The sequence below is a fragment of the Macadamia integrifolia genome, chromosome 10 (genome assembly GCF_013358625.1).
Source record: "Macadamia integrifolia cultivar HAES 741 chromosome 10, SCU_Mint_v3, whole genome shotgun sequence".
In the NCBI taxonomy this organism is placed as follows: domain Eukaryota; kingdom Viridiplantae; phylum Streptophyta; class Magnoliopsida; order Proteales; family Proteaceae; genus Macadamia; species Macadamia integrifolia.
In genome coordinates, this window is record NC_056566.1 from 21,542,828 (window position 1) to 21,553,869 (window position 11,042).

The 11,042-nt window shown below is 37.5% G+C and overlaps 2 protein-coding genes across 3 annotated transcripts; both read right to left on the reverse strand.

The window, feature by feature from the left end:
• Positions 1-9: 9 nt before the first annotated feature.
• LOC122092126 (protein RRC1-like) lies at positions 10-1,723 on the reverse strand. The gene is made up of 4 exons (XM_042662450.1): positions 1,455-1,723; positions 1,050-1,146; positions 820-955; positions 10-635 (listed from the first exon to the last, which is right to left on the reverse strand). Exons 2-4 carry the CDS (start codon positions 1,122-1,124, stop codon positions 586-588), a joined length of 261 nt encoding a protein of 86 aa, XP_042518384.1. The 5' UTR covers positions 1,125-1,146; positions 1,455-1,723; the 3' UTR covers positions 10-585.
• Positions 1,724-5,017: 3,294 nt separating this feature from the next.
• On the reverse strand, positions 5,018-10,509 carry LOC122090840 (enhancer of rudimentary homolog). Of its 2 annotated transcripts, none has more exons than XM_042660567.1 (4): positions 10,343-10,509; positions 8,036-8,129; positions 6,052-6,172; positions 5,018-5,500 (listed from the first exon to the last, which is right to left on the reverse strand). In XM_042660567.1, the coding sequence occupies exons 1-4, from the start codon at positions 10,343-10,345 to the stop codon at positions 5,407-5,409; spliced, it is 312 nt and encodes a 103-aa protein (XP_042516501.1). In that variant the 5' UTR covers positions 10,346-10,509; the 3' UTR covers positions 5,018-5,406. The 2 variants fall into 2 exon arrangements, with proteins under 2 accessions (XP_042516501.1, XP_042516500.1); XM_042660566.1 differs by lacking the exon at positions 10,343-10,509 and adding an exon at positions 8,841-8,965.
• Positions 10,510-11,042: the final 533 nt, after the last annotated feature.

An 11,042-nucleotide genomic window follows, 5' to 3' on the forward strand; every position in this document is an offset into this window, starting at 1 on the left:
TTTTTTTAAGATATTTGAAATAAACAGAAACCACAAAATTATAGAAGACTTCACTTTCCACCAGCAACCCAAAACATAAATAGATATTGCAACATTGGCATGATCATCCAAGCTTAGAAATCACGAGGGAAGCCACAATTTATGGCTCATCATTAAGAAATAGAAGCAAATGAATTCTTCTACAAAAGAAAATAATATTAAATATCTCTTACTCTAGAAGAAACTAAGAGGCTAAAAGGATACATAGAATGAAAAAATTCCTCCACAAATAGAGAATTTAGACACATCTAGAAGAAACACGTAGCCTATATGCTCTGAGTTATAGGTCAGCAACTAATTACGACTTAAATACGAGCTCAAAATTGCAAGTACAACTTCATTTCATGCCATGCCTCTAAGGATGTACTTCATAGAACAAATCCAATTTCTTTCTCTTCAAATCCCTAGAGAGAAAAGCTTCATATGAAATATAGAGAGATCAGAGTCCACAAAAAAGGATGTTTTAAAAAATGTGCACTGTAGCATTTCTAGCACAGAACATGGCTAACACCAAGATTCCATCTTTTAAGAAACAGGTACTTTCATTTACCTACTTCCCTTCTTTGGAACAGATACCACATCTTTGGAATTCCCACCTGCCATCGTTGAATGAATAAAAGGCCCATACGTTTATTAATGTGCCCTCACAATAGAAAAACACTCATATATCCACAAAACCGAAACAAAAATGAAAGTAGAGTGAAATATAATACTGAAATCAGCGAGAGAGAAAAAAAAATTTGCTAGCAAATACAATGCTCTTCGGAAACAAACACTGACCTTCAGATTCAGTCTTAATTTTCTCATTGGGATTTATTGTTCCTCCTCTAACAAATGCCTTTGACCCCGGTGCATTATCACCTTGAAAGGACTCCACGAATTCAGCATACAATCGAGCGGTTTCATCCTCCGCTCTCTGCAAAACCAATGAACAAGAAAGACAAATCAGCCCCAGTGGGTAAGCATAAGCGAATTACTAAAAGTGGGTGATGGGGAAGAATAAAACATGCCTTTTTCTTGTTCTCCTCCTCTTCTCTGTGCTTCTGAAAAGGAGTTTTCTTCCTTGTAACCGAGAACGAATTCATCCTCTCATTACGTGCTGCAAACCTAATAGACTTACCAGAAAACACAACCCAGTTCATAAAGTGCATCCATTGTTAAAATTCACAAACGAAACCCAAAAATTAGGGTTTTTGGAAAGAACAGACACTTCTCGACAGCGAATATCAACCTAAAATAAGCTATTGAAGATGCAATCAGCTCCAAAAGAGAAAACCCATTTAAGAATTCAGTCTCTCCAATCAATTCTTTAAATATAAAGTCGCAAGAACAAGTTTGTGAACATAAGAGAAGAAATCACCCAAAGAAAACAAAAAATGCGAACAAAAGCAAATAAAATGGATACTAAAACATACTTCTACTAGCAGACTTGTTAGAGCAGCAGTGCAGCACCGACGTAGCCGAGGTAGAAGCTTTGATTCTGGGGCTTCTGGAGTTTCAGGAACCAGGAAGAATAATGCTTCGCAAGGGGTGGGTTCCGTATTGCTGAAGATCCGAAAACACTCGGCAAAACTGTGATCCCTTTTTTTAATTACCTAACCTATGTTTCAGTTAATCAAAATGCATTGTTTTAAGTTTGGGTTTACAAATCACCCAAAACAGTATTCATCCCTCAATAAAGAGTTTTTTTTTTTTTACAGTTTTACCCCCCACTTCCCATCACCCACCCTCTCTTATCCCCTTCTTTCTAACTTACAGAGGAAATCAAACGGAAAGAATAAGTACATACCAAAGCTAGTAATCGATACAATTTGCGAGGAAGGGAGAACCAATGCCCTTCAAAAACCTCCCTCGTTGTGTTATCAAAAAAAACAGATCTACTTGTCAAACATTCCTGTGGAGAAGAAAAAAAGAAAGGAGAAAAGACAGGAAGGATCTCATCAAACGAGAGGGGAGAGTTGAGGTTGATGTCTCATGAGTATATACAAAACTTCTTTCTGTAGACTTTCAAAAAATAATAAAAATAAAAAAGGAAAGGACTTGGTGCTGCTCAGCCTCTGTTTTTGTTGCTTAAACATAAATCCCATCACTCTCAACTCCATAGACCATAATGATCGATATGGGTGGTTGCATTTTCATTACCACCGTTTGGCGACGGCATATATTTTGGGATTCTGCAATTCCGATGATAGAGATCTCGAGCTCAACTTCCATGTCAAAGTAGAGGTGTTCGATCCTCCCATCTTCCCAACTAAAATCCCCCAATCAAACCCTTGATATTTTGATATTGCCTTGGTGTTTCATGTAGCTCTTAAGCTTTGGAAGCTGTCGTCAATGGCTGATTTTTGTGGACACTCCCATGAACTTGAATGCACTCGCATAAGTACCTAGCCGTGACATCCTCTCTGCGATGCTATGCAAGTCACAAATGGATTTAGAAGGGATGAGGTAAGCGGAGAAATTGAGGGAGGTTGGAGGATTGCGTGACACTTGTAGAGTGGGCAACAGACTTGCTATGTTCTTTGAGGATGTAGTCTTATCCTAATCAAACACCAGCACACCAACCACTCTTTTACTTACTCATCTTCACTGACGGTGTAATATCTGTCGATTTCGTGGTTCAATGGGGCTTATAGGTCAGTGATAACGCTGCTTGCTCTAGTTTCCAGGTTTCTCCCTCATCGGGGGTTGTCAGTCGCAACTCACAGAGGCGGTGATTGGAAAAAATGGTGCTAAAGGTAACAAGGGCAATTGTATCAAAAAAAGATAGTGAGGAGAGGGCACTGTTTTGGGTAGTTTTGAAATACCCATCTTTCTTTTGAGTAATTTGGTTAAACAAAAATTTGATGGCTAATCTTGTAAAAAAAAAAAAACTCAAAAATGGGTAATCATGTAGTTTTCCCTTTTTTTTTTTTCTAGGTAAAATGGAAATTAGCTAAAGAAGGTGAGAGGCTATCATAGGTCATATGACTCATATCTATCTGCCTTAGTAATCTTTAGTTATATATGATCAACGTGCAAGATCAACGTTGGATCATTGCCCGGACATATGATGTTTGCTCAGGTAATTATGGGTTGACCTGGGCGATGGGCATTCAGGAGAAGAATTTAATCATTGATGAGTTTCTACTCCAGTAGACCTACCATGTCTCGTACTCCTACTCCTACTCCTACCAAAGATTGGACATCAGATCTAGGAAACCTTTATGATCTGAAAAAGTTGAATTTTGATTTATGATCTCTGAATTTGTAGGGAGACCGGATGCTCTCCTGAACCATGACCTCTTGCCCCCACACCTTTTGATGGTGTGAGATTGTTGCCGGAGGTCATATTTCAAGAGTATACTTCATTTTTAGGACCCATCATCATAGGAGAAAGATTTTTTTTTTTGTATGTGTGTTAGTCAATATTGGTGCCCTATGGGGGACAGTGTTGGTGCCTCATTTTATCACATAGAACATATTAGGCAATTAATTGATAAATCAAAATGTTCTGAGATGTTGTGGAAATTCATTAATTTATAAGTTGGGAGATTCCTCATGCCTCACACCCAAAAAATAAAATAAAATAAAAATAAAAATAAATTTCTAGATCATTATGAAAACTCGCAGAATTTTAAAGATAATTTAAAACTGAGTTTTGAAAATCGTGGAAAAATGGTTTTGTCATGGTGTAAATATCGTCTACAACTACTATATTAGTGTAATGACCATCGGGTGACTAAGAGTCCCTTAGAGCATGTGCCGAAATGTTCTCAACCGTCTCATATTCACCAAACTTCATCGCTTGAGGTGGCACTTAACCAGAATCCACAGGCATCGGCACCAGCCAAGTTTTAGTGCTTGTAAGAATATTCCCATCCAACATAGGATTGTGACTTGACTTTTCCAACTTGTGGAGTGACTTATCTCTCCATTGAAAATCAAGAGACTTAAACCTTCAAATGACCCTAAAGGTCCTTCTGTATATGCATATTCTGTCATGAATTGTAAATTTGCAAATAGTGCTACGCGGAGCACCGTGCACCGTGACCTCGTAAATCCTTAGGTCATGATTTTCATTGATGAACCCACAGATTATATGGGTTGTTGACCACCGTATTAATCTTGAACCATTCCACTAGGCATTAGAATTTGGAATTGCCTAGGATGACATGTATAGTTATTTGAAAGTTTACCTCCACCAACAGAATATCATCACGCGTTACCGTGGTGTGAGGTATAGGTATAGGTATCGGTATTGCATTGCCCTAATACCGTATCAGTTGATTAGTATCGGATAAAAGTAAAAGTATCAAAAAACTCAAATATTTTTAAACAAAAACTCGCTCCTGATCAAATTTGACTCGCCTGACTCACTAGGTTTGAAAAAAGGCGAGTTAAGTCAAAAAAACATTTTTTCAACTCTGATTTATCCCAAAAAATAAAATAAAATGGGGAAACTTTTCCTCTACCCACATAATCTCTTCATCCATTCTTGTGATCTCATTATTACTTATCCCTCTTCTATGAAGCCCTTCCCAGTATTCAAGGATCACTACCATAAGTAAAGAGAAACTAGGTCCCATAAAAAAGGACCGAGTTTCCCTTCACTACCGGTGACGGAATTCCCAATCTTAACCATCGTTGGATCAGACTCCCAAGGGTACAAATGACTTCATACAACAATTTCCTTCCCCTTGGGTGAAGGAAAACTTTCTACCCAAAGAGTACAAAAATGTAAGTGAGACTGCAAACTTGACATGTGATCAATCAACACGCACACGCACACGCACACACACGCACAGGCACACGCGCACGCACGAGCACGCGCACGCGCACGCGCACGCGGAGTCTGTGCCCTTGCCCCCGCACAGGCTTGCAAGCACATCACCCCACCTTCTACACAATATGTGTAGGGTGGTAAGTCAATGGGGATGATATAAAAAATGCATCAAACTGGCCAACTTACTGCATAAATTCTTACTACCACAAGAAATACCAACTCGAAACATCAATTTAGGCAATTATGTCGATTCCAACATCAAGTTACACACCAGTATATCACTATAGAAACATCAATTCCCACACCCCCTTTCGAGTAAGCAAGCTCGGTACAAACAAAGAGTATGGCTCGTCAACCAATAACTGTCACCCTGATGAAATTTATCTCAAATCAAATCAGGAGAGCCATTCAAGGCAAGTATATCTGCACCCAAATGGAACTGAACCTACTATCTTGTTCATATTTATACTTCAACAGCATAACTTAAGTGCACGCAAGACTGAACTCCAACTCTGCATTTCTCTGTGACTTCCCTTTTCTTGTGTTTTGCATGCTTTATAAAACCATCAACTAAGACTGGGTCATAGCTTACAGTGTAATTTTTAATGTGTTGCCAATTTCTTAAGGTGATTAAAGGTGCGTTGCTTAATCCACTGTCGATCATATGGAAGATAAGCCTGAATGGAGTGATCATAGCTGCAACCCAAAATGAAACAACACAAACATCAGGTCTATCCTATCTCGTTGGAGAAAAGAATCCTATTCAGTCCTCACCTACAGCCTACAACCAGCGACATAGTGTGACATTGTGTACAATAACAACATCCAAAACCTTATCCCAACTTAATGGGGTCGGCTAGTGTGACATTGTGTACATGGTTGGCCAAATCCAACATGAGATATAGGATACCTCTGAGCTTACCCACCACCCCAAAATAAAGAAAATAATTGCATAAAAGAAGTCAAAACACTAATCAGATAGCATCCCCTTTGAAAATCCAAACACCTGTAATAGTAATCACCCACTGATCAACTAGTTGACAGGTCATTTCCAAAGTCATTTTACATAGACCCATTGCTCGTGGTTGCAAACCTAGCATCTAGTGCCACCTGTGGCTATACAATTGATAAACTATAGCTTATTTCTTATACACAGATCTTTTGATTAGCCACATATGAGAGACAATTAAGGGTAGTAACAGATACAACATATGAGAAATTAAATGCAATGGGTTAGTGAGACATACACTAGTGCACTCAAATCTGCAAGGCCATCAATGAAATTGTAGAGATCTGCAATGTCATACGTGATGTTTCTGATGGCTGGATTGAGCTCCTTAAGCTTCCTTTCATATAGTGCACAAATACCTGTACATGGTGAAAGATAAATGTAAGAATGGCAATCGTCAATATGAAAAAATTGATGTTTGAAACTACCAAGTTAGTCAACACCACATAATCCAACAATTCAAGATGTTTGAATGTCTTCTGTTATCTAATAGAGAAACCACATAATCCAACAATTCAAGATGTTTGAATGTCTTCTGTTATCTAATAGAGAAAAAAGTATTCAAAGACTGTTTCAAAGATTATACTTCCTATGAAGTGTATACTTTCATGAAAATTTATTAATTGGATCCCAAACTGTACATCTCTCACTGAAATGATCATGAGAGCTTTCCTTTCCAGGGTTCTTTGATTCTCCCCACCCCACCATGACAACTAATCTCCAGGAGTAAACATCCAGCACCAAACAAATCAGCCCCCTCGTGTCTTCCTTGATCTAAGTGCCAACAAGAATAAAGCATAATTCCTTTGAGAAGGAAAATGATCTCAGCATTAAAAGGGTTGGTCACCCCCATCCGGACTAAAAAAAAGTAAATAATGAGGAAACATGCCTTTTCGCCCTACTAGCAACTAACTATTACATATAGAGCAACAACTGCCTAGTGCAGTTGGTGAGCTGTGGTGCGAAAAAAGCTCATGCTCACCAGGAGGTCTCGAGTTTGAGCCTTCTGGCTGTTATCTACTTCCCCTCCCTACATATAAAAAAAAATTAAAAACTATTACATATGGTACCAGGCAGCCTTAAAAGATGCAATTGAAATCAAATTATTTTAGTTTAGTTTCAGCTTCACTGTAGTTCCTTCACACTCATTCAAGTAAATGCCAGTTCATGAAGAAAAATGTAAGTGTTGCATTTACTTTGAAATTTCCCTTGGATGCCATTAGGAAGGTCTATAGATATTAAAAGCCACTTCCCAGTTATAGGCCTCCAGTGATAGGCCAAGTATACTGGAACTTCGTAGATAGTACTGGACATTAGAGTATGAAAATGCCTACTTTAGGGCTATATACACTGCAATACTGAGGCAACCAGGAACTAGCACAAAAATGATGCAAATACAAACTCATGAAGCTGAACACCATGTAATAGCCTCCCACTAACCAGCAGAACGTAATCTGTCCTTACTGCAGGTTAGATTTGGTCAAAGTGTCACCTACACAATCCTTTTTTCATTCAATTATTCACCTTTTTTTTTTCTTTTTCTTTTTTTGGTTTGGGGGCGGGGGGAGCATACTCTCAAGTACAAGCTTCTTGCAAAACACAGTTCAACACACTCTGACTGCAAAATGAAGACCATCAATAATAGCCTTCCAATTCATCTAATTTTGGGAAATCTAACCACATTGAGCTGGTGTCCAATTTATTCTCCCATAATTATGAACAACCGGTGGTCACCCAGAGTTACAATTGAAATTATGAAAAATATGGAACAATCAGAAGTTGGCACTCAAGATGTAAATGAATCAAGCATAAGGTTTGGAATAGTATGCTATTTCACCCCAAACTCTTGTACCTTAAGTATTTGAGTTACGATGGACAAAAGTAGCAATATTTTAATTGAAAGCATTGATTAATTCACTCAAAAATTGTATATGATATTTACATGGGTACCAACACCATGGACACCACATACCAAGAACATTAAGCAGTAGTGCAGGTCTTGACATAAGCAGCAAAACAGCTGCTTATGTCTGCACAATTTGAACAGTATGTTGTTTCATTTGTAGTGTTGGTACCTGCCAGAACATCACATACAGTGGCTCTAGAGTAATACTATCAGCCCTCAACTGTAACAAAACAATAACAGCAAACAGCAAGATGTTCCATACATAGAAGAAGAGTTGTTTGCAAGCGGGTATAATTCAAGAAATAGCACAAAATACCATCCATTGCCTGACTAATTGATTCATAGTCCATAAATGTTCTAGTTGCTCGGTTTGGAGATGTTTGCATCAGAATAATTGTATGCTTGTTAGCCTGCACAGGACAAGAAAAGTAAATTGCATGGTACATCAGCTAAATTCAATCATTAACCAAGAAAGGCTTTGGAGTGGTTACATTTCTAGTCGATTAGGTATTCAACAGTGAGTATATTGTGATAAAGTTTGCAATATAGCTTCAACCTTCACTAGTTTTATCCTAAATAGAACTTAGAAATATATTATTGGACTAAATTTAGTGAACAAAATATGTGCAATGCTCCAACCAGTGATGCTCCCAGCAATGGGCTACAAGATATTAAAGAACACTCCAGCACCCCAATTAAGTTAAAAATACAGTGGCAGGCAGAAATGCTGTTGATTGAAGTTAGCCATAGGACTCAAGTCACCTAATCACTGTCAGAATTACTTTATAATATTATTTATTCTGAGACAATAGTTATTTTGGGACAATTAACTTCATAAAATCCTTTTGTTTATATTACTAACTTTAACATTTCAAGGACTTAATATTGGTTTAGCAGTTAAACAATGGTTGAGTACTTGAGTTTGATTTGAGATAAATGGTTAGATTTCTAGTGAACATTATACACAACATTTTTTTCAACATTAAATCTCAATGCTTACAAAGTTAAAAGGATTTCCCTAAGTTCCATCTCTATGAATGTTGTATTATATTTGAAACCCCAAAACTCAAATTGCTTTGAAATGAGAGAGGCATTGGATAGCAACGGGGTGAATCTTATACTCTTTTGTGCATAGGGAGTGTCTTGGTCTCGCAGTTTCCCAAAAGACTTTTGACCTTATCATGGTGTTCTTGATTGAATCCACTTGCAGAACTGGAATTCAATCTCAGGAAATTATGCTTTCTTGTTATACATCCTGTGGAGATATCTGCACAGCCCTGATTGCATTTAAAGTTTTCACCGAAGGAAGAATTAATATCTCAATGACTGTCACGAACATGACTTAATAAGGAAGGAGGTCTACTATATAGTACAAGCCCCATCCACCCCCCAACCAAAAAAAAAAAAAAAAAAAACTAATAATTACATCAGAAAGGACACATAAAGCCTTAAATTTTGATATTTGACATTTATTTGGCCTCCATTATCTTCCACCATTCACAACAAGAACAATATCATACAATCACTGAGCACTCTTCAACTTCATTAACTATTGGCTGTCTACTGCAGAGTGAAGAACTGTAAAAATCATGTTTCTAAATCAAGGCTATAAATGCAGAAAAATGCTTTTCTAGGTTCAGAATCAACCCTGTCATTTTAAATTACCAAGAATGACAAAGAAGGGAATAACCAAACACCCCCCCCCCCACACACACACAAAAAGAAAAGAAAAAGCCATTTGTTCTAGAATGTAGATTCTGCAGGCATTATATTAGCTCTAGAGACAAGGGTATTGAAGCTGAACATTCATGACAGAGAAAAGCTAGCATTACACTCCTGTATCACTATCATTTCTCCTCATGAAAAACGTTTCACATGTGGAATGGATAAGGATTCATAAGCGCATCAATTCACCTACATTTGATAGTATAGCTCTTCGTGTAACTAGTTACTATTTTATGAAAACATCCCATTATATTGTTTTCAAAAAAAAAAAAAAAAACCCAAGAAGACTCCTACCAAAATAAATAAATAAAAAAATAAACCCAAGAAGACAACACCGTAAGCAGTAATCAAGCATGAAGAACATAATGAAAAATAAAACATCAGTGCTAAATTGAAATTAAAACCAAAGCACCTGTTCCTACAGCTGTGTTCAATTTTCTGTATCCAATATAGCTGGTTCCATCAGTCCTAGGGCTAGAGCTACGGTTTCTGGCGTTTATCTTAGGTTCTTAACCCTTAATAATAGAGCCAAAACACATCAAAATTTCAAGTAAAGTAGGGGACAACAGAGTGAGAGCTTCACACACTAACATCCCAAACTAACTCAGCTCAAGAATTTCTTCTCTGAATATTATGCTACCAGGACTAAACCACATAATCAAGCCAAATAAAAAGCTTACTTTTAGAGGGGAAAAAAAAACTCATTACAGCTCTTCGAGCTTTTCCGTTTCCGTAAATGCCCCAAAAAACCCTAGATTGAACTAGAGGGAATGGATTCTTTTCCTTCTCAAGATTTACGATTACTAGTCGTAGAGAAATGTGGTTTTCAGGAGACGGCTCCGAATCGATCATAGAAACCAGAAAACTATCAAACTGATTAAGGAGAAGAAGCGTTTACCATGCAGATTGAAAGCTAGAGATCAGAGGGAGAGCTCGTTGTCGACGACTTGACGTAGACTAGGGGGAAGAGAAAGGTTGCAGAGCGGCAGAGACCAGGGAGAGTGGGAGAGGTTCGTACCCTTTTGCGCGTATGCTTTGGGGTCTTTTGTGATGTATATTGTATACCCCCGCATTTTACATTATTCCTAGATTTTCCCCTAGAAAGATTCGTCGCCATTTGCGCGTTCAAGTTTTGTGGTATTTAGTAATGTATCCCCGGATTTTACATTTATTCTTATTATTTCCATTTTTTTAAAGTATTTTTCTATTTCACCCCTAGATATTTTCTGGACTATGACATTTTTTTTTTCCCTTTTCTGTTTTTAAAAAATATAACGTTTTCTTTGAAATATCCTGCAAACCTACCAAGAGGGAACGACGGAGCTACAAGGAAATGGGATGGATGGATCCACCCGACCCTCAACAACAACTACATTGGCTTTGACACATTGGGAGTTTGGGAACCTTCCGATGATGATGATGATCCCATTCAACTCTATGGTGAAGGTGTGGTAACTTTGATACTATTTAAAATTTGATAGCTATTTAAAAATAGTTTTGGTCCTCTTCATTTGAATCTAACATTGTTTGGTTTTCATTTAGTATGAATAAAAAAATATATATTACAAATCCCTTGTTTTTCATATAATTTTTACCTT

Coding starts and splice junctions, on each gene's coding strand:
- LOC122092126 (XM_042662450.1), bottom strand. CDS start 1,124: ATGAATTCGTTCTCGGTTACAAGGAAGAAAACTCCTTTTCAGAAGCAC. Junction 956..1,049: donor AGGAGGAGAACAAGAAAAAG/GCATGTTTTATT, acceptor TTGGTTTTGCAG/AGAGCGGAGGATGAAACCGC. Junction 636..819: donor AATTAAGACTGAATCTGAAG/GTCAGTGTTTGT, acceptor CAACGATGGCAG/GTGGGAATTCCAAAGATGTG.
- LOC122090840 (XM_042660566.1), bottom strand. Junction 6,173..8,035: donor AATTAGTCAGGCAATGGATG/GTATTTTGTGCT, acceptor CACCATGTACAG/GTATTTGTGCACTATATGAA. Junction 5,501..6,051: donor GCAGATTTGAGTGCACTAGT/GTATGTCTCACT, acceptor TTTGGGTTGCAG/CTATGATCACTCCATTCAGG.